The following is a 22,639-nucleotide window of genomic DNA, read 5'->3' on the forward strand; positions in this document are numbered from 1 at the left end:
GCCCTTGGAATTGTTCCCAGGCGGGGATCGGGCTGGGGGAATCTTTCTTACTGTCAGTGGGAGAAGGATCAGGATCAGGATCCGGTGAGTTTAGAGGGGGACCCTTTTGGGGAAGGGGAGGGGGGCAAATCCAAGGCAGAGGCAAGGGGTTTAAAGGGTTAGGGTTGGCGCAAGAGAGGCCAGGAGGACTCTTTCCCCTGTCATGTTGAATGTATGAAGACCCTCTTCTCCCAAGTCAGATAATTGTTCCATTTAGCGTTGTGTGTGTCACACGCACACGCGAGAGCTGTGTTGGTCCATTGAGGTGGCTGGGATGGGACGGGGAATTCACCGTCAGGACAATACCTTTCTTAGAACCGACTAAAATGTCATGGAGTGCATAGTTCAAACTCTGGAACTGGCTCCCACAGGTGGCAGCGATGGCCCCCGACTTGGATGGCTTTAAAAGAGGATTAGGCAAATTCGTGGAGGAAAAGGCTGTCAGTGGCTACTAGCCACGATGGCTACGCTCTGCCATCGGTGGGAGGCCGTTTGCCTCTGAATGTCAGATCACAATTGGGGAGAGTGCCCTTGTGCTGAGGGCTTGCTTGGGGGCTTCCCACTGGAGCATCTGGTTGGCCACTGTGAGAACAAGATGCTGGATTAGATGGGCCCTGGCCTGAGCCAGCAGCCGTATGTTGCCAAACAATGATTTCCAGAGGGGTAGCTGTGTCAGTCTGTTGTAGCAGAACTAACAAAAAGAGTCTCATAGCCCCTGAGGGCGCCTCCAGACTGTGGCTGCATAGACACTATACGTTTAAAGCACTTTCCACCACCCCTCAAGAATCCTGGGAACTGTAGTTTGTTGAGGGTGATGGGAATTGTAGCTTTGTGAGGACTTCCCGGGCTCCTTGGCTGGGCTGGGGGGGACATACTTTAAATGTATGGTGCGTACGCAGCCTGTCACTGTTTCACAGGAGGGTTTCAAGGGTACACCACAACATCAGGTTTGCGTAGTTTAAAGTGGGTTAAAGGGCTCTCTCACCCTAGCACAGCAAATCCACTTTAAAAAGAAAAGAAAAAGTATTGGACTTCGTGTGCTTAGAAAAGAGAGCACAGTGACACAATCAATTCAGCAATGCAAAGTAAATTTGATTATGGCATAAGCTTTTGGGGCCAAGAGTCCATTGGTTCATCTAGCTCAGTATTGTCTACACCGACTGGCAGCAGCTTTCCAGGGTTTCAGGCAGAGAGTCAGATGCATTAGGGATTGAACTTGGGGCCTTCTGCATGCAAAACGTGCGCTCTGCTACTGAGCCACAACTCTTTATTTCGGGGAAGATAATATGCAGGTCTTACTGGGTTTGGTCTCCAGGCACAATCAGAATATGTAGCTCCTTTAGGATGCAGAGAGCAAAAGTAAAGAGTGCCATGACAGGAACATGGAATGCTGCCTTATACTGGGTCAGACCATTGCTCCATCTAGTTCAGTACTGTCTGCACTGACTGGCAGCAGCTCTCCATAGGTTCAGACAGGGTGTCTTACCCCAGCCCTACCTGGAGATGCCCTTGGGGATTGAACCTGGGGCCTTCTCCATGCAAGGGAGATGCTCTACCACAGGGCAACAGCCCTTCCCAAATAGCCTTTGTATTAGCAAAGCTGGAGATTATTTTTTTATTTAAGTGGTGCACTGAAAAACAAAAAAAGTAGTCCAACTGGGGAGCATTAAGTAGTGGTTGCTCAGGATGTAATTCAAGTAAGGTGACAGAACAGAATCTACCTCATTCCAGGCTCCCTCTTCTGAATGGTGAAAACTGGTGTTCTACAGACAGGCACACTATAAGCACATTTTTCAGTTCATTACAGCAGGGATCCCCAACCACACGTTCCACTTTTATCAGTCATAGCTTCCCCCAAAGAATCCTGGGAAATGTGGTTTATTAACTATCATTTAAGAATAGGTCACGTTATTTTTACGACATCCTGTTTAATTAGGGGAAAAGGTGCATTTAAGTCCTCTTGCAGTGCAATTGTCTGCATGTCTGCTCAGAAGTAACTGAGGTCACTTTCAGATTACCTTTTTATTGAGCGTTCCTCCTCATTTTTTTTGTTAGATGACGATGCATCAAAGCAAGTGTTATTTCACACTTTCCAGTCCATTTTCTTGTTGCTGTGCTTATTGCAAAATGTCCATTCTTTGTTACTCAAGAGCTCCCGATCGCTATAATTTCGCAACCTGAATTTGCTAGCATGTAACTGAATCCCACCCGACAGTCTGGAAGTGCCCAAAGTTCAGTGGAACTTACTCTCCAGCGTATGCAATTTAAATATTACAGTCAAACAGATCCAAAGCTTTATGTGAAGATCATTTTTATTGAAATACTTGTGAATGCATTAATTATTATTATTATTATTATTTCCATTTATAGACCGCTTACTATCTAAAAGATCTCAAAGCAGTTTACAACAGAATACACAAGGTACAATAAAAAACATACCAAATTAATTTACAAAGCAAAATGCATAAACAATATCCATAAACATAAACATATACATAAACACAGTATAAAAGTCATATTGAGCACATGTAGTTTAGCCAGCTTGGGGGAGGGGTGCTGTGGTCTCATCAAGGATGAACATATAGTTTCTGCATGATAAACACCTACAAAATTGCTACAGGCTGATTTTTGCGTTCTCTGGAAGCGCTTGCTTGTTAACCCTGGACTACTTGTTTGTTCAGCCCTGGCAGAGATTCTGGAAAAATACTGCCGTTAAGTTAGGCTGTTTTTCCAGAGTGAATAAAAGTTCCTGTTGTGTTTCTCTCTAATACAGACCAGAGTGTGCCACAAGCAGAGAGCAGGTTCATGTCAGAAGGTGTCTGCAAAGTATCCAAGCAGAGATGTCAGTTTTTCAGGCATGATGCTATGGTTTCTTCTTTTGCATTACATTGTAGATCTGTCAGCCATGATAACTTCATAGAACTTCAGGATGGGGGATGCTGACTCCTGTTGTACCATGCTCTGAACTGCTGCTGTTCTCCCTCCCTCACAGTGGTATCCAGGGAGCATCTTACTGATAAGCCTGTGCTGAGGGCAAAAAGGAATTAAGACATGATAACTCAATGGCCTGGTTCACATGCAACACTAAGACATGGTTTATTTAAATGTCCAAACATACACACACACACCAGTCACTTAACCATGCTTTGTTAACCATAAATCATGCTCATAACCTGCGGTCTGTTGCTGCTTACAAACCTTGGCTTGAATTAACTCTGACCTAGCACTACGTGCAAATGTGGCCAATAGTGTACACTTCCCTCGCAATCCATTATTTAGACTTTAAGAAACAAAATTAACAGTGCTGTTCTATGCAAAATAACATAAGAACAGTCCTACCGGATCAGGCCAGTGGCCCATCTAATCCAACATCCTGTTCTCACAGCGGCCAACCGAATTCCCCCACGGGAAACCCACAAGCAGGCCTGAGCGCAACAGCACTGTCCTCTCCCGTGGTTTCAAGCAACTGGTATCTGGAAGCATATCGCCTCTGACCATGTGGGCCGAGCATAGTCATCACGGCTAGTAGCCACTGATAGCTTTATCCTCCGTGAATTTTTCTAATCCTGTTTTAAAGCCATCTGAGTTGGCAGCCATCAGGGTCTCCTGTGGGAGCACATGCCATAGTTTAGCCATGTGCTGTATGAAGGACTTTCTGTCATTTTTCATTTTCATTGGCGATCACTCGTGGCCGAGTAAGATTGTCTTCCAGGGTAAGGTCTTTAACAGTGGGTCCGTAAGTGACTGTGCAGGCCGATACTGGATCCACACAGCCTCCCACAGCCGGAATCGTCCAACATTCAGCTACACTGGATAGCCATGAGATCTAATATTATATGGGAGAGGGAGAAAAACTTCTCTCTATCCCCTTTCACCACGCTGTGCATAATTTTATACCCTTCTATGATGTCGCCTCTTGCTTGCCTTTTCTCTAAACTAAAAAGCCCCAAATGTTTTAACCTTTCCTCAGAGGGGAGTTCCTCCATCCCCTTGATTAGGCATGCCTACTCCAAAGTAAGGCCTCATTCATTTTGGAATGCCAAGACTTTTTTTTTTAATTGGTATGTGACTTTTGGGTCTTCTTGTAACTTAATTCTTTTTTTTTTCCCTGTCCACGGTTTAGCCCAGAGCGCTGACCTCGTTGCCACTTGCCCCAAGAGAGAAAATGGCTGCCGAGGATGGGGAAGTGGCAGCCCTGGGCCTCCATCTCTGTGCTGTGCTAGAGAAAGGAATGAAGATGGAGGAATTGGAGCCTGTGGAGCCTGGACGGAACAGCCCTCCTGCCGTCTGGGCTGGGAGCCTTGGGGAGAGGCCAAAGAAATCAGAGGGTGTGAAAGGGGAGACGGAGGAAGGGCTGCAACAGCGCTGGGACGCCCAGTGGCAGCACTTCCTGAAGGCAGTGGAGTCCACCCAATCAGAAGGAAGAACCTCATCAACTGGTGACAGTGAAAGCTTCCTTCCTTCCCTAGAGGGGGTGGCTGACCACCGCCAGGAGCGTGGAGGAAAAAGATGGGCCCAACGGACTGGCAGCAATGACCAATTGGCCAGACATGAGGCAGGCTGCAAGTTGTTGAAGGAGGAGTTCCCAGAGGAGGAGGAGGAGGAAGTGGACAGCCCAGAGGTGCAGCGCCAGCACTTCAGGCAGTTCCGCTACCTGGAGGCTGAAGGCCCCCGAGAGGCTTACAACCGGCTCCGGGAACTTTGCCACCAGTGGCTGGAGCCGGAGAGGCACACAAAGGAGCAGATCCTGGAACTGGTGATCTTGGAGCAGTTCCTGGCCATATTGCCCCATGAAATCCAGAACCCGGTTCTACAAGGTGGGCCAGAGGCCTGCTTCCATGCCGTGGCCCTGGCAGAGGATTTCTTGCTGAGGCAGCTGGAGGAGCAGGTGATGTTTGATGCTGATAGTTTCATGGGGCAGAGAGTTTGATACGGGCGGTACCCTGGGACAGAGAGCCTTGGCCAACCACCGGAGAAGAGCCTCTGGGTGGGAAAGCAGAGAGGCAGGTCGCTCTCAAACGTCCCAGGAGTGGAGCCTGTGGGGCAGGCGTCCTGTCATTTGCCAGTCCGCTAGCTTCTTGCAAGCTGATCGCCGGTTTCAAGGGGACCCCTTTGAAGCCTCTTTGCAGGAAGCAGTTTGAATTCAAGCCCCTTCCTGCAAATGGGCTTCAACGGGGCTCCCTTGTAGCCACTGATTGAGAGATACATTGAGCCCCTTTGAACGTTGACAGTTGTCAAGTAGGTGATGTCATTATGACGGCAGATGATTAACAGGTGGGAGGTCCCACCCACCTGTCAAATATTGCTCCTGTGGGGGGGGGGGAATGGAGCAATTAAGGATCTGGCCCACTGGCCAATTCCAGACCCCCACCCCAGTGGAAAGGGTGGGTTCCATTTCTGGGTCACTTCCTTTAACTGCTTCCCCTTGTGCAGGAGTAGGGAACCTCTGATTCGTGGGCCAAATTTGTCCCGGTACGGGTCTCAGTTTGGCCCGCGAGGCCGTTTTCCTAACAGCCATGGCCACCTTCTCCACCCCTTTTTTATTAAATTGATTTTTTATTGCAAATTTCTTAAAGAAAAGAAAAAGAAGGGGGGAAATAGCAAAAGAGAGAGAAAAGAAAAAAAGAAAAGGGGGAAACCCCCAATCTGCTGACATCAATAATACAAAAACATCCATCTTAATTTACACATACAGATTGATATATGCTGTCGAAATGTCCAAATAGGTTTCCGGACAAAGTTGGCGTTTTTCGAAAGTACATTCCAATGTAGCAAGGGCATTACGGTCTTCAGACTGTTGCTGAATCAGTGGTGAGGTTTTATCCTTCCAGGCTTGAAGTGTGAATCTCTTAGCAACCACAAGGGCTCTCTGCAGCTTTCTCCACACTTGATGTCATATGTGATGTCAAGGGTGGGGCAACTCAAGCTGCGTCTGGAGTGGCTGCCTGACAGAGTTTCCTGTGGGACTCTGAAAGCAGAGTCGAAGACACAATCCGTCAGCTGACTGGCAGTGAGTTCAAGCCCACTGGATTTGCTGCGTGACCAAGTCCCCCAGGCCCTGCAGAAAGCAGCTTTGCCAGCCCTTGGGAAGTCCTGAGGACTGAGCTAGCAAAGCACTTTGTGCAGACCTTTCCAAATGCCCGACAACCAGCTGTGCTTCCCAAGCCCCGAGCAGAGGGCTGGCCAAGGTTGAGGACTCACCTCTCGACCACCTGGCACCATGAGTTGAGTTGTTCCACCTACCTGTCAAACTTGACCTGCAGTTGTGGGAACGGATAGGGGTCTGACTCGCTGTGCCAAAAAGGTTTCCCACCCCTGCTCTTGTGCAAGTTCCAAAAAGATGAATTATAAATGGCCCTGGTAGTGTAGGTGACTTGGCCAAAGCCATCCAACCAAGCTTCGGAGCTGACTTCAAAGCATTTGTCTTATTGAACTGCTTGAATAGTTCTTGTGTGACTTGAAGAGATGTAGAAAACATCAAAAGAGCTGGTTGCTGGATCAGACTAGTGGCCCATCTAGTCCAACATCCGGTTCTCACAGTGGCCAACCAGATGCCCATGGGAAACCCAACAGCACATGAGCGCAAGAGCATTCTCCCCTCCTGTGATTCCTAGCAACTGGCATTTAGAGGCATGTCCTGCCTCCCACAGTGGAATAGGGCATAGCCATAGTGAGTAGTACCCATAGATAGCCAGAGCTTGGAAAAGTTACTTTTTTGAACTACAAGTCCCATCAGCCCAATCCAGTGGCCATGCTGGCTGGGGCTGATGGGAGTTGTAGTTCAAAAAAAGTAACTTTTCCAAGCTCTGTAGATAGCCGTATCCTGCATGAATTCTTCTAATTCTCTTTTAAAGCCATCCAAGTTGGTGGCCACCGCTGCCTCTTGTGGGAGCGAATTCCATAGTTTAACTATGCGGTGCGTGAAGAAGTGCTTCTGTAGTCTACCCTGAATCTTCCAGCGTTCAGCTTTATTGGGCGTCTACAAATTCTAGCGTTACGAGAGAGGGAGAAAAAAATTCCTGTATCCCTTTTCTCCATGCCATGCATCATTTTATACACTTCTGTCATGTCACCTCTTGCTCACCTTTTCTCTAAATTAAAAGGCCCCAAATGCTGCAACCTTTCCTCATAGAGGAGTCACTTCAAAAGGTGACTCGCTCAAGGCCTTTGATAAAGCTTCACAGTCCAGGCAGGATTTGAGCCCAGGTCTTCTCACTCTATCTAACGTTAGAGCCGGCCGTGTCTAGCACTAAGTCTTGGCCATGCCCCATTCATCTCTATATCTGTCTTGAATGAATGAATTTTTTTCGGTCAAAGACCAGCACATAGAAAGTGCAAACTATATCTGTCTTTCAGATGCCGTTCAAAGAGGAGGCTGGTAATTCTCCCAAGACAGAGATGGCTCCACCGCATCCCTGGAAAGGGACCCTCTTCAACAAGGTCAAACAGGAAGATGAGGCAGATGCCACTTGGTCAGGTAACAGTGTGTGTTTCATTATTATTATTGCATTTTGTTAGTAGCTTTGTATGAAAAAGGTCTCAAAGCAATTTAACAAGATGATGGTGATGATTTATTGCATTTATTAGTAGTTGTTTTTACAATGATCCAGTGACTTACAAAATGATACAAACATTAAAACCAAGCATAAAATAAAAATAAGATTAAATCCAAATGGATAAAATCAGTTAACCGCCAGAAAATGTAAAATTCCCCCAAATGCTCATGCAACAGCAGAAGAAGGACAAATCCTATCCCACCAGTAGAGGGCAGCTTAACTTCCAAAGGCCTGGGTAAGTAGAACTGGCTTAGCCTGGTGTTGACAACGATTGCGCCAGGCAGGCTTCCCCCTCAGGAGAGCATCCCACAGGCAGGGGACCACCGCTCCAGAGGCCTATTCTCGTGTCACCACCCTATGTACATCTCACAGGCAAGGTGTACAAAGACAGGAATCATTGTAATATAACATTGCAAGTTAACACACAGCCATGCGTAATATTTTCATTTATATGATGCATGGAGGCCTAGGACTTCTGAAGCGCCAGCCGTATAGTGAGGTTGGAGCCTCCCTCTCCTACTGTCCGACTGAAGGGACCGTGTAGGAGGAAATGTTCCCTCTTCTCTGTGGAACTGCCATTTTGTTAAGAACATCAGAGTCCGGCTGCTCGATCAGGCTAATAGCCATCATGGTCCAGCATCCGGTTCTCACAGTGGCCAACCAGATGCCCATGGGAAACCCAACAGCACATGAGCGCAAGAGCATTCTCCCCTCCTGTGATTCCTAGCAACTGGCATGTAGAGGCATGTCCTGCCTCCCACAGTGGAGGCAGAGCATAGCCATGGTGAGTAGTAGCCATTGATAGCCTTATACTGCATGAATTCTTCTCATTCTGTTTTAAAGCCATCCGAGTTGGTGGCCATCACTGCCTCTTGTGGGAGCAAATTCCATAGTAATCGGAATTTAGAATCATTTTGCCTCTGATCCATCTTGACTGTTAGCCACAGCTTTATCCTCCATGAATTTGTCAAATTTCTTTTGAAGCTGTGCTGGTTTGTAGCTTTCACTACATTCCAATAGCACAAATTCCACTGTGCACGATGTGAAGAAAGCCTTCCTTTTGCCTAAAATCTTGTTTTATTTATTTATTTATTTTATTCTATTTATATCCCACCCTTCCTCCCAGTGGGAGCCCAGGGCAGCAATCTTCTAGCATTCAGCTTCATTGGATGACCCCATTAGGTTCTAGTATTATGGAGAAAACATCTCCCTATCCACTTTCTCCACACCATGCAAAATCTCATAACCCTCTATTGTCATGACTGCCCCCGCGCACACTTTTTTCCAAATGGAAAAGCCACAAATGCTGCAGCCTTTCCTCATAGCGAAGTTTACTCCATCCCCTCGATCATTTGGATTGCACTTCTCTGAACCTTTTACGGCCCTATAACCCTTTTTGTGATTTTGTTCTTGCTGTTCTTTCTGTTGCACGGGAAAAACTCATGTTAAGATGCTCTTCTTGTTCCAGGAGGTGATGAGAAACCCTGTAGGTTCCAGGCAAGCCAGCCAGAGAATCCCAGGGAACTGGAATCGTGCAGGATTTTGGGTGAACAGCATGTTCCCCATTACCCTGATCGGAGGACTGCAGCCTCTGAGGGAGGGGCGTACCCAGAGAAGGAAGGGGACACCTTATTTCCGCACAGCCTTCTGGCGCAGGAGAACTCCCATTCAGGAGAGAAACGATATAAGTGCTCCGTCTGTGAGAAAAGCTTTAAGCATAAGTCGACTCTGACGGTGCACAAGCGGACGCATACGGGAGAGAGACCGTATCGGTGCTCGCATTGCGAGAAAAGCTTCATTCAGCGATCCACCCTCATTGTCCATGAGAGGACCCACACAGGGGAAAGGCCGTACAGATGCTCGGACTGTGGGAAGAGTTTTAACGAGCGGTCCGTTCTCGTCAAGCACGAGAGGACCCACACAGGGGAGAGGCCGTACAAATGTGTGGACTGCGAGAAAAGCTACAAGCAGCTATCGGCTCTCGCCGCACACGAGAGGACCCACACAGGGGAGAGGCCGTACAAATGCTCGGATTGTGGGAAAAGCTTCACCCGCAGCTCGTTCCTCATTACACACAAGAGGACCCACACGGGAGAGAAGCCGTACTCATGCTCAGGCTGTGGGAAAAGCTTTAGCCAGCGACCACACCTGGTTATCCATGAGAGGACTCATTCAGGAGAGGACCCACTTTGATGCTTGAGCTGTAGTGATGCAATCGTCAGCTTATTTATTTTGCAATATGAGTTCAGAATAATATCCCAAATCTGCAGCACTTGCATAGGAATTGCATCCCCCCCATTTCCATGGAGCATCTACCTGACATTGTCATCAAACCGTCAACCTTCTGTCTTGCCACTTGTTTCTTCTGTTGCATGGCTGTTTGCATCTAGGGAGAGAGATAGATATAAAATTAAGATATTTGCACAATAGCATTCGGAGGAAGCTAGTTTATTAGGGTTAAAGGGGCACCACCCTCAGTCAACCTCCACCTGACTGTCTTCTTACTTACTTCTAGTCCAGGTGGTGACCCTCCCTGTGCCAGCTTCCTCCAACCTGCAGTGCTGCACAAAACTGGAATCATTTGGCTCTGCCTGTCATCAGCTCTGGCTCCATTTACTGATGGTCTCCTGGCCTTCCACCCTACCAGCTCCTATGGGCACCACCTAACACTGATAGCACTTCAACTAAAAAAAATGTTTTGGCTCAAAATTTAAAATTGATGTTAAAAATTCTTGATTACTGGCCAGATAGTTATCAGCTTTAAAATGGGGATGGAAAATTGGTGGCCCTCCCGGTGTTGCTGGACTCCCACTCCCATCATCCCTGACCATTGGCTATTCTGGCTGGGGCTGATGGGAGTTGTAGTCTGAACGTGTGGAGGACAGCAGGTTGGCAAAAGCCAGCATGTATGATCAAGCTCACTGACACAGAGTTGAGAGAACAGAGACAACCAGACAAAATAAAAAAGGTATTATGGCTTGGACGCTAATTAGTGCTTAAACTAAAAAGTGAGGTAGCACAAATGATAAAGCTGACTACAAAAACAGAGGTAAAAAAAGTGTAATTCTTAACTGCTGCCTGGAGAGCTATAAGCTTGAAAACAGGGATGGGAAGTGGCCCCTGATCTGAGTTCTGCTCACAGGATCTTCCCGAGTGGGTCCCATCATCCCTGACTATTGGCCATGGTGGCAGGGGGTGATGGGAGTTAGGAGACCAACCACATATGGCTGGCCATGAACTTCCCGCCTGTTCTATAAGGGGAAGGGGGAATTAGTGAAATTAGTACATAAAAGGGCAGGAAGTCCTCCCTTCTGCCATCAGGATCTCCACTGGATCTTGCTCCCATCCATGAATGGAAGCAGTCCTAGCTGGGCCAGGCCATAATACTTATTTCCACACCGTGGCTGTGTACACACTCCATACATTGGCTTCCTCCAAAGAATCCTGGGAACTGTAGTTTGTGAAGGGTGCTGGGAGGGGTAAACTGCAGTTCCCAGAATTCCTTAGGGGGAAATAATGTGCTTTTAATTTATTGTGTATATGCAGCCTGTGTTTATTTTGTTGTGTTCGTTTTCCCCCCCCTTTTTATATGAAATGTAGGGGAACGTTTTTAATAAAAAAGATTTTTGAACAAAATGGTAAGATTAAGCTCACCGATAGAGTAAGGCAATTGTGGGGAACCTGTGGTCCTCCAGAGGTTTGTTGGACTCCAACTCCCATCATTCTTGACCACTGGCCATGCTGGCTAGGGCTGATGGGAGTTGGAGTCGAGCGAGATCTGGAGGGCCAAAGGTTTTCCAAGCCTGAATTAATCAACATACAGGATTTCCCTTCTGCAGGAAGGCAATCCTGGCAGCCTTTGGCCAGAAATAGACATAGTTAGAAACAGGAGCAAGTATGCAGTTTTGGCAGGTCAAGGAGCTCTGCTGTACCAACAAACCTACCTGACTCTGGAGTGAGACTTGACTGAAGTATGGAAAAAGGGAATACTTTCCTCTCTGCTTCATTTTGGGATACCTGCCCGCCAGTACCTGGCATGATGGTCTGAGTTTGATTATTTGAAGGCTTTTATTCATCCTTTTTGTGCACTTTGAAATTGGACTAGCTAATCAGTGCTATGCACAGCCCATCTCCGAGAAGGAAGTTGTTTTAGGAATAGCCCAGAGGCTGGCCAATCAGCACTGTGCACAGCCTTGCCTTTTTTAGAAGACAGTTGAGATTGCACAGTAGGGAGGAGAGCCTGGCTGGGTGTCCAGAGTCTGTGAGTTCAAATCCCCGCTCATGTCTCCTGGGTGCCAAGGGCCAGCTAAAGATCACCCCCACAGTGAGTGGCTCAGAGATTACGTGCCCTGCCACCTGTGCAGCCGTGGGCAAGCTGCAGAGTCCCAAGGAGCCCAGTTGCCCCCCAGCTGGCAGTTGTGGACAAGGAAGGGGCTGGCTTGTGCAGCTGTGGCAAGCTGAGCAGGCCCTAGCCAGCTGGGGAGGACTAGCCTCAGAGGGAGGCAATGGGAAACCCCCTCTGAATACTGCTTACCATGAAAACCCTATTCATAGGGTCGCCATAAGTTGGGATCGACTAGAAGGCAGTCCATTTCCATTTATTTTTAAGATTGTGCTGGGCTTAGATAAGAGTAACGGTCTGACTCTGCAGAAAGCAGCTTCGTATACGGATGTTCCAGACTTGCACGGCTCAGGCAATGCCTTCACAGAGACCAAGCAAAATTTCACAAAACAATAGGCAAGCTTCTTTGTTCTCCAGAACGCTTTGTCAGGCCGGACGTTAAGCAACGTGGGCGGGAGGGGAAAAAAGCTGGTTTGGTGATGTTGTAGCCACATAGTCTGCATTTCCTCATAGCCCTGAAATGGGAGTAGAGGAGGAGGTAAGAAACAGAGGGTGTAATTTTCTGGGGAGTAAGCCCCCCTGAACTCAACGGGACTAGACACTTATAACAGGAGTGAGGAGCCTTTTCTGGTTAGTAGACCAGACAGTTATCTCGCCCCCCTCCCATGGCCCCAATATGACAGGGTGGGCTATTTGCAAAGGGCTTGCAGACAGCCCACCCTCCTATTTGAACCTCCATAGGCTCAAACCGGAGTGTGGAGGCTGATCAAACGGGTGTGGGGACTGTCTGAAAGTCATTTTTGATGTTTGCAAAGGGCTTTCAGACAGCCCTCGCACTCCTGTTGCTCCTCTTTGAGCCTCTGAAACTCAGCAAGATTGAACCCCTGCTCATCAGCTGATGAGCAGAGATTAAAACCTGCTGCATTGGCTGTGTCTGCTTGTTGCCTGCTGGACACAATGCTGGATTTAACCTTCTTATTCTGCCCAGCAGCTGACATCATCAGTGATGTCAGCTGATGGGCAGTTGGGCATGGTTTCGGGGATCCAACACTGTCACTGGAGGTTCAGGTGGCTTCAGCGGCTAGGAGTGCCTTTCTCCAGCTCCGGCTAGTTCGCCAGTGTCAGCCCCTTTTGGACTGAGAAGACTTGGCCACAGTGCTCCAGGCTCTGGTAACTTCCAGGCTGGATTATTGCAATGCGCTCTATGTGGGGCTGCCCTTGAAGATAACTCAAACATCAAATGATCCAAAAGTCTGTTAGGTAGAGAACAGAGTAAAGAATATGAGCAAGGCTGCAGATTAATTTCAGGTAGTGTACTAGGTAAAATGCAACAGCAGCAGCAGCTAAGTTGGGTAGCATTTTGCTCATTTATGTTACTCATGTATGTTCACTTGCATTCTGAGACATTCTGAGACAGTCTTCTAGTCCAGAGGTGCCCAAACTGGTCCGTGGACCGCCAGTGGTCCGTGAGCTGCATTCAGGTGGTCCGTGGCATGTCCATATTAAATATTCGTGTTGGTTTTTAATTGTATTTCTATTGCTTCCGTTTCTTACATTGTCTTTTGCGGTATGACAACTTGAATTCTATGGAATGCAAATTGTCTTACCGTGAATGATAATGTATGAAATAAAAGAAGCCATAAAAATGCAATTTAAAAATCCTGCATCACCCAGCAAGGCACATTACAGTTGCTACAACAAGGTCCGCCAACACCAGGAGCAATTTACGAGTGTCTGTGAGAAAAAAGTGTAGGTTCTAGTTAACGAGAACATGGGCTTGCACTGTAAGGACAGTGCGCAAGCATGCATGTGTATGTCCATAGACACCCCCCCACACACAAACAGAATAAAACCAAACAGCAAGCCATTATCGGGGTTAAGAACCTGTGTCCCCCCAGATGTTGCTGGCCTCCAACTCCCATCACTACTGGCCTCTGGTCATACTGGCTGGGGCTGGCGAAATCTTCAGGGCCACAGGTTTCCTCCCCTTTCAACTCCTTACATGCCTAAATTTTTTGGGATCACCGAGGAAAGCTCGTTTCCCCCCCGAGATCTTCAAGAGGGCCACAAAGCTGAAACAACATAACCAATGTTATTTTAAAAAATAAAACGAATGAAACACGCAATCTGGGGCAAAACTTAATTTATTTATAAACACTCAGAACAACATTGTGCTGATCCTTTTGTTCCCACAAGTCCTCAAAACCCAAATGTATTGCCCTAAAGGAGGGCATAACAGGAATTGCTCTGCGGTCTTGAGGATCCCTCCAGCTCAGGACTTTTGGCTCCAGCTAGGTGTTTCTGGAAAGCTCGGGGGAAAAGGGAGGTGGGCCCTTCTGTTGGGGACTTGGTGGACTCCAACATTTGGTACTCAGAGTGAGGTACACTGCCTCTGAGCAAGGAGGCTCTACTATTGAGGCATAGCCAGCCAATAGCCTCTCATGGAGCTCTCCTACATTCATTTGCCAACCAGCCTTCCCCAACCTGGTGCCCTCCAGATATTTTGGGTGACATTTCCCATCAGCCCCGGCCACCAGTTCTGTTTAAAGGTGTCGAAGCAGCAGCTCTCAGTACACCTTGCAGAAGTCAATTCCAGAAAAGTTTAGTGTTAGGTGAAGAAATGATTTCATTTGCCTGTCCTGAAGCCACAAACACATCAGTTTTGTCGGGCGAGTCCAACGTCTCGTGTTAGAGGTGGTAAGGGGGAAAATTCTGTTTAGCTGTCTCTTGCACATCCTGTTTCAGTCATGTAAAAACAAACATTTCCCCTCCACCTTCCAAGGAGCTCAAAGCAGCAAATGCAGTTCATCGGCCCCACCTTTCACCCTCACAACCCTGTGAGGCAGGTTAGGCTTAGAGATAGCAGTGGGCCTCAAGTTATTCAATAAGCTTCATAACTAAGTGGTTTGAACCCAGGTCTTGTCCATTCCCCAAGCCTGACTTAAGCTTTGTGCGATAGGGAAGGCACTCCAGTTTCAGGTCTAGGAAGCACTGCGCTGGCTTCCAGTGAACTATTGGGCCTAATTCAAGATATTCGTACTAAAAGATATAGCCCTAAATGGCTTGGGTCCCAAATACCTAAAAGAATGCCTCCCCCATGTCAACCATCCTGGACCTACAATTGGCAGGTGAGGCCTTGTTGGTGATGCCACCACTGGGGGCAGCCCAGTTGGCATTGACATGTGACAACGCAGTTTGCATTTTTTTCTTTAAAAAAGCCTCATCAAAATTCTTCAACATTTTAGTGTGAATTTCTCCTAACAAACCCTTTTTTGTATGCAGTTTTGAGCAACGTGCTCATTTTGGCAAGCAGTTTCTCCTAATACAATGCATTTTTGTATGCTATTTTCACTAATATGATCATTTTTCTGCACACTTTCCCCTAATATATGCATTTTTTGCAAGCACTGCTTGGAGAACTGCGTAACCAAATTCAGATAAATGCAAGTTTCGAAGGATGGCTGTGCTTTGGTTCTCGTATCGTTTTGGAATTTGACAGATTTGGCTTTAAATGCGAAGTGGATCAAATTTCTCCCCTACCCCCAACCCAGGAGTAAGCCCCACCTTAGCTAACTTCTGAGTAGACACGCCTCAGACTGCATGGTGGCTGACTTTTGTTTCTGGTGTTACCCCAGGGGATAAAAGCAGCACAGGGTTGCCAGCCTTTCTCCCCACCTCCTGATCCTGAACCTTTCAGGAGGTATCAGCAGAGGATCACAGTTTAACCTCTATTCCATGAAAAGCTTCACCAAGCAATTCCTTTTAAAGACACAGGAGCAGGCCTGCACTTTACTTCCACCCCTGGCCAGTTGGCAACCCAGCAGAGGGGAGCGTAAGAGGTGCATGACAGCCAGTAAGAGAAGCCTAATCCATCCTGATGAATATACTGAATGTAATGTGCAGGGAAAGGTCCTCAAATGCAAAGATGTATCACTGAACACTAAAGTCAGGATCATTCAGACCATGGTATTGCCGATCTCTGTGAATGGATGTGAAAGTTGGACAGTTAAAAAAACAGATAAGAGAAATATCAACTCATTTGAAATGTGGTGTTAGAGGAGAGCTTTGTGCATACCATGGACTGCAAATTGGGTGTTAGAACAAATTAAACCAGAACTGTCACTAGAAGCTACAATGATGAAACTGAGGTTATCATACTTTGGAAACATAATGAGAAGACGTGATTCACTAGAAAAGACAATAATGCTGGGAAAAACAGAAGAGAATAGAAAAAGAGGAAGGCCATACAAGAGATGGACTACATAAAGCCACAGACCTGAACTTACAAGATCTGAACAGGGTGGTTTATAACAGATGCTCTTGGATTCATAGGGTCGCCATAAGTCGTAATAAAAGGCACAACAAAATGTGCAGGGTTAAACACTCATTAGTCTGTCACACTAAATGAAGTCAAAGTACCTGGTGTTCCTACCAGATTTGCCTCTGTGGATAGTGACTAAGTCCTATTCGGAGTAGACCACCCCCTCCCCCCAAAATTAACAGAGTACTTAAAAGTCCATTGACTTCAATGGCTCTACTCTACGGGCCCCTCCAGCAGTCCTTTTGTTTTATAGTGCATTCGTGACAATTTGTGCTCATGATGGTGCCCGGAGGTGGTTATACGTGGTATTGTTCGTGCCTGCATAAGTTTCAGGGCAGACACATCCCTTTGTTTCCGATCACTGCATGTCCCGTAACTTCCTGCTGAACTTTGCATACCTCAAATGTTCCAGGGTGGGGTTTTTTGTCCCATTTTTGCTGTGCTGCTGCTCTCCAGGCGGCAAAAATGGAGTGACACTGGGGAAGCACCGCAGAACAGATAAGAAAGCTGAATGATATGTGGACAGTCCAGTATAAATCCTCCACTGATGTGACTATGGCACGTTGCCAAAAGGAACGCCAGTCTGGAGTGGGTCCAATGATTATCCAATGCTTGCAAAGGGCACACATTTTCCCCCTCTTCCTTCCTTCTTTATTGCTGCCTGATAGATGGGTCAGATTTGCCCTTAAGTTCAAGTTTAAGACCTGGTTTTAAGTATTGCTTACGAATCAGTAGTCTCGGTCAATCAACGAAAAGATTTTGTCGACACCGATGAGGTTGCAAGAAAGACGTCGGATACCATAAAAGCACTCGAGGGAAGTCCTTTGCACCAAGGGAGCTTTGAGAGGCCTTCCGGGCTAAGTATGCAAACTAAAACAAAAAACTTACATCCATTATATTGGCTACTGGGTTTATTAAAACACCCTCACACACACTCTGTTTAATGCATCCGCAAAGAACGCCAGCTGTGATGAAACATTGCATCTTTGGCTCTTCCAGAGACTTAGAAGGGATTTTTTCTTCATAGAACCTTTTGACTGTAAAAAGTTGATTCATTACTATCCAGAAACAAAGATGAGATAGATTAATTAAGATAGGTATTGAAATAACCCAAGAAGTCAACAAAAGGAACAAGCACCGTCCCAAGGACTAGTGGACGTTTGGTTATGAGAAGGGGCAATGTGTATGAAGAAGGCAAATCAGCATTGCTTAGTAATTCTCAAACGGTGTGTGCTGCAAGAAACAAAACCAAATAATTAAAGGCGCCTGTGTGAGCCCACAGTACCCACTCCTATTGCCTCTCTGTGTGATTTTTCACTCTGGTCTTTCCTCCTCTGGAGTAATGCTGCCACGTCGCTACATCAGGGGATCTTGGACCAAAAATCACTCCCCTCTGCAGGCACAACAGAATTAGCCAACCCCAGAGCAGGCTATCTGTCACCTCTCTGCATGAATTACTGTTCTAAGCTCACTATCTTACCCAACTCAGTGATCTCATAAAGAAACGCAAGACAAAGGAGGGTGGGTTCCCCCAAGTGCAATCAATCCTTGTAACTGGGTGTAAGTAGAGAAGCAGGCCTCTGTATTCAGAAGAAAACTGGTTATGAGCTTGGGGTATCAGACATAGAGAAAGCCCCACGAACACCACTGAAAGGGTAGCTGCCTGCTCACTGATCTGCACATCCATGCTGCTCCTCTTTTCCTATTTATTAGTAGGTGTCCTTGCAGCTTGGCCAAGGCAACTGCCATAGTGCTACGCCAAGGGCAGTGCTATCACGGCTGCACCAGCACTTCTTAAGAACATATGAAGACCCTGTTGGATCAGGTAAGTGGCCCATCTAGTCTAACATCCTGTTCTCACAGTGGCCAATCAGATGCCCGCAAGAAGCCCGCCAGCAGGGGGATCCTGGAAATTACAGGCCAGTTATGTTAACGTCTGTCCCAGGAAAACTGGTAGAAAGTATTGCTAAAAGATAAAATAACCAGGCATATAGAACAAGCCTTGCTGAAGCAGAGCCAGCATGGTTTCTGCAAGGGTAAGCCTTGTTGCACCAACCTATTGGAGTTCTTTGAGAGTGTCAACAAGCGTGTAGTTTTTGCTTTTCCTCTAGACCGCTTTAAGGCCAGAAGGTACGAAAACAAAAGGGAACATATTCAACCTCCAAAGTGCTGCCCAGGGTTTGAGCATTAGAGTTCCAGGCACCACAATTAGAAGAGAGGCTGATCCCAGTGTATAGCCCTCACAGTACTGCTCACTGTGAGAGATGCTGTTGCCCTGGAAGGCTGCACACAAAGTTCTACTGACCCCACTGCTAAAAGTCAGCGAGAGCCAATGTGGTAGTCACATTAGTGCTGGACACGGGCCAAGGAGATCCCTGGCAGATGTTAAACCGCTCCTGGGCCAAAATGACTGCCCTGCTCCCTGGGATCCTGAATCCCAATTAATCCTTTCCTTGTCCCTGTGGGGCATTTCCTCAGAATCAAGGATGGGGTGGTTGGCTCCTATGATCTACAGGTGGCTCTTCTTCATGAAAATCTTCATGAAAACTCTCGAGCATTTTGGTGCAAATTCCTCCTAACAAACACATTTTTGTAGGCATTTCTGACTAATGTACACATCTGTACAAGCAATTTCTTATACCGCCAGGTATTTTTGTATGTTATTTTAACTCGTATATTCATTGTTATGCAGACTTTTTCTGTAAATATTGGTTGGTAAGCTGCATGGCAAAATTCAAGCACGTGCACATTTCAAAGGATGGTTGCGTTTCAGTTCTTGTTCCATTTCAGACAGCGCAGATTTGATAGATTCGGCTTGCAATGCGAACCGACTCCAATTTCTTGCCCACCCCTCAAGCAGACCCACTGAAATGAACGAACCTAAGTTAGGCACGCTGATTAACTTCAACGGGTCTACTCTGAGCAGGACGAGTGTTGAATACCACCCATAAAGAAGTAGGGTACCCCCCCAGAGAGGGAATCCAAATCCATCCAGGGGGGATGTCATAAAATATTATTAGTATCTAGCAGCTCAATGGACATTTTAACTGGCAATAGGAATCTACCTTATCCAGATTCCGTAGGCTTCTGAATGCCAGTTGCTGGGAATCGCAAGTGGGAAGAGTGCCGCTACACTCAGGTACCGCTTGCGGGCTTCCAACTGGGGCAGCTGGATGGCTCCTGGGAGAACAGAATGCTGGGCTGTGACTGGCCTCTGCTCTGATACAGTTCGGCTCTTCTCCTGTTCTGATGACCATGCGTGTCCGGCACATTGCATTAAGGCTACGTCCTCCCTCCACCGACAGAAGCCGTATATGCCTTTGAGAGCTGGTTCAGAGGTGGCCTTGGACAGCTCCTTGAAAGTCTGCACTAAAACCTGGAGCAGATCCCACTGCCCCACTGACACAGAGCCACCAGCCGCCACTGCCTACTACTTCACCGCTGAGCCACAGCCCTTCCCCTCGAAGAAAGGGGATGGGCCACAGGATTCTGCACAGGGGACCAGGGAGGGAAGAAGAACCTGCAGCAAGCATAGAACCGGTGACCAGTTCTCCACCAACTTCAGAGGGCTTCAGAGTGCAGATACTCAAATGGCTATTCTAAGCCACTAGTGGTGCCGTCAGGGTTGGCCTTTTGGGCAGAGGTCTCACGCTCCCACTCAGCAGCACGAGCAAAAGGGCCCCTAAACAGAGCAGGGGCCGGCCGGCCACATTTTGAAGCAAATAATATGCATTCCCTTCTGAAGAGACACTCCTCACCCTTGCTGGTATGACCACTGTCCAGAGTCGGTTTAACTGTACCACTAATGCAGAGAAACTAGGGACGTGGAGGGGAGGGGGGAAGAGCTTCTGGCCCCTCCTGTCTCTGGCTGGCTGGTTTGAGGCAGGCAACCGAGCTGCCCCCACACTGTTTCTGGGTCCGTGACCCCAGCCCACAGATACCCTCATCATGAGCTGCGGGCATGGACACGGGCAGAGAACATTCCATTTAATCACCTGTTGAAGAACTGGCTGCTGGCAGTCAAGAGGCTCAAAAGGCAGGGGAAGTTGAGAAGTCTCTCCCAACCCTGCCCCCGCCCCCATTCAAAAACTTTGAGAAACGTTGCACTTGGTACATAGGTTGCAGAGCAAGTGAGAGGAGACATGATATAAGTGTGTGTGTGTATGTGTCAAAGTCGGGGGAGGAACCAACACTCGCAGGCTACTTTAACAGAAGTGGAGGGGGGGGAAGCCTGGCCTGCCACCTCCCACTGCCTCTTTGGAACAGCTCCCTCAGAAACTGATTGCTTGCCAAGGCAACAGAGGCTGCGGGAAACCTATTTTTCGCTGTGGTCCCCACAAACAAATCCCATTCCAGCAAAGAGAGGCTTCTATGCTGCCTTGATATGTATATATAATCACATTTTAAACCAACATTTGTTTAGTAAAGAAAAAAACCTGAATCCAACACGAACAGCCTATCAACCTCTCAGTGATGGTGTTTGATGAAGTTCGAATTGTCGCTGAACCTTTTCCCGCAGACGGAGCACTCGTACGGCTTCTCTCCCGTGTGGATCCTCTTGTGGACGATGAAGTTGGAGTAGTCGTTGAAGCGCTTCCCACAATCCAGGCATTTGTACGGCTTCTCCCCCGTGTGGATCCTCTTGTGTCGAGTGAGGCTGGAGCCTGTGTTGAAACCTTTCCCACAGTAAGAGCACTTGTATGGCTTCTCCCCGGTATGCACTCGCTGATGGATGAGGAAAGCGGCGCGGCTGACAAAGCTTTTGCCGCACTCCGAGCAGTTGTACCATCGCTCTCCCGAGTGGGTTCTCTCGTGAGCGATAAGGTTGGACCGCCGCCGAAAGACTTTCCCGCACACGTGGCAAGCATTGTCCCTCTCACAGGGGAGGATTCCCAGCTGCACCACACTTTCATCCAAGTCCTCGTATGTCCCTTGGGAGTTGATGAATTTCCCCCCTTCTGTCTCCAGACAGTTCCCACCATACAGCATCTCAGAAGATTCCCCTTGATCAGGGCAGTGGGGAATGTTCTGTTCACCTCTTTCCGACAGCATCCAGTGCGGCACTAGCCCTCCAGAGCCTTCTGGGTTGTTCTTCTCTATACTGCGCAATTTCCCAGCACCTGACGCAAAGAACAAATGAAATAATAATAATAATAATAAACTTTAATTTATAGGCCGCCTATCTGGCCAATGGCCACTCTAGGCGGCGTACAATAAAGCACGATAAAATACATGGTAAAATATGATACAATAAAAACAATATAACCAGTACAGCACAATGCAAAATTACAATATTTAGTAGAGTTGTCAGTAATACAATTCTGAAGCTAGTTCACCTTAGAAGTCTCAAGTTCATAAAGGCCTGATGGAAAAGCCAAGTCTTCAGGCCTCGGCGAAATATATATAAGGAAGGGGCATGTCGAAGATCTATTGGGAGGGAGTTCCAAATCGTGGGGGCCGCCACAGAGAAGGCCCTCTCCCGAGTCCTCACCAACCCAATCACTTTAGTTGACGGGACTGAGAGGAGGCCCTGAGTGGCAGATCTTGTAGGGCGGCACAATTTATGACGTTGGAGGCGCTCCATCAGGTATACTGAAACAAGCAGACACAGATGAAGGGCTCCCTTTAGGACAAGGGTGGGGACTTGCTGTGGCTCTCCAGATGTTGTTACACTTAAACTCCCATCACCTCCTCTCCCCAAGCCAGGACGGCCAATGGACTCAAGGATGATGGGAGTTCTGGTCAGGTGATATCTGGAGGACTATTAAGAGCAAACGAAGCTACCTTATACTGGGTCAGACAGCGGGTCCATCTCGCTCAGCAGTGTCTACACTGACTGCCAGTGGTTCTCCAAGGTTCCAGACTGGGTTCTCTCCCAGACTTCCCTGGAGATGCCGGGGATTGAACCTGGGACCTTCTGCATGCAAGGCAGATGCTCTACCACTCAGCTATGGCCCTTCGCCAAAGGTTCCGGGCTTCGGCTTTAGAATGTAAGGACAGTCCTGCTGGACCAGATCAAAGGCTGATCTACCCCAGCAGCCCTGTCTCCAAGACTATCCAAAAAGCTGCCAATGGGAAGCCCACAAGCAGGAGAGGAGAGCAACTGGTATTCAAAAACATGTACTGCCTCTGTACATGGAAGTCCAGTTCTTAACTCATAAGAATTGTCCATGCTCCAGTGACCTCCCATCTGGACTACTGTAATGCACTGTATGTGGGGCTGCCCTTGAAGACAGTCCAGAGGCTGCAGATAGTGCCAAATGCAGCTGCTAGGCTGGTAAGTGGGGCAGCCCAAAGGGACCAAGTGCCACCAGTCCTGAAAGTGCTGCACTGGCTGACAGTGAGCTGCCGGTCCCAATTCAAGAAACTAGTACTAGCATG

General features: G+C 47.7%; 2 protein-coding genes across 10 annotated transcripts in view; one reads left to right on the forward strand and one right to left on the reverse strand.

The window, feature by feature from the left end:
• On the forward strand, positions 1-14,281 carry LOC133381261 (zinc finger and SCAN domain-containing protein 31-like). Its single transcript, XM_061620147.1, has 5 exons — positions 1-84; positions 2,410-2,460; positions 4,163-4,927; positions 7,396-7,516; positions 9,064-14,281. Exons 3-5 carry the CDS (start codon positions 4,205-4,207, stop codon positions 9,786-9,788), a joined length of 1,569 nt encoding a protein of 522 aa, XP_061476131.1. The 5' UTR covers positions 1-84; positions 2,410-2,460; positions 4,163-4,204; the 3' UTR covers positions 9,789-14,281.
• Positions 2,678-22,639, reverse strand: part of LOC133381246 (zinc finger and SCAN domain-containing protein 23-like) — a 27,190-nt gene continuing 7,228 nt past the window's right edge. For 4 of the 9 annotated variants that reach the window (XM_061620102.1, XM_061620101.1, XM_061620100.1 and 1 more), the window contains exon 4: positions 14,025-21,378. In XM_061620102.1, the coding sequence (XP_061476086.1) occupies positions 20,726-21,378 (653 nt within the window). In that variant the 3' untranslated portion in view covers positions 14,025-20,725. The other 5 variants (XR_009761648.1, XR_009761649.1, XR_009761647.1 and 2 more) reach the window with 5 other exon arrangements.

This window comes from Rhineura floridana, chromosome 3, assembly GCF_030035675.1.
Source record: "Rhineura floridana isolate rRhiFlo1 chromosome 3, rRhiFlo1.hap2, whole genome shotgun sequence".
Taxonomy (NCBI): domain Eukaryota; kingdom Metazoa; phylum Chordata; class Lepidosauria; order Squamata; family Rhineuridae; genus Rhineura; species Rhineura floridana.

Bases quoted from the DNA above. Each gene is read 5' to 3' on its own strand.
- LOC133381261 (XM_061620147.1), top strand. From the start codon at position 4,205: ATGGCTGCCGAGGATGGGGAAGTGGCAGCCCTGGGCCTCCATCTCTGT. The intron at 4,928-7,395 runs GTGATGTTTGAT...TCTGTCTTTCAG, and splicing joins TGAGGCAGCTGGAGGAGCAG to ATGCCGTTCAAAGAGGAGGC. The intron at 7,517-9,063 runs GTAACAGTGTGT...TTCTTGTTCCAG, and splicing joins GGCAGATGCCACTTGGTCAG to GAGGTGATGAGAAACCCTGT.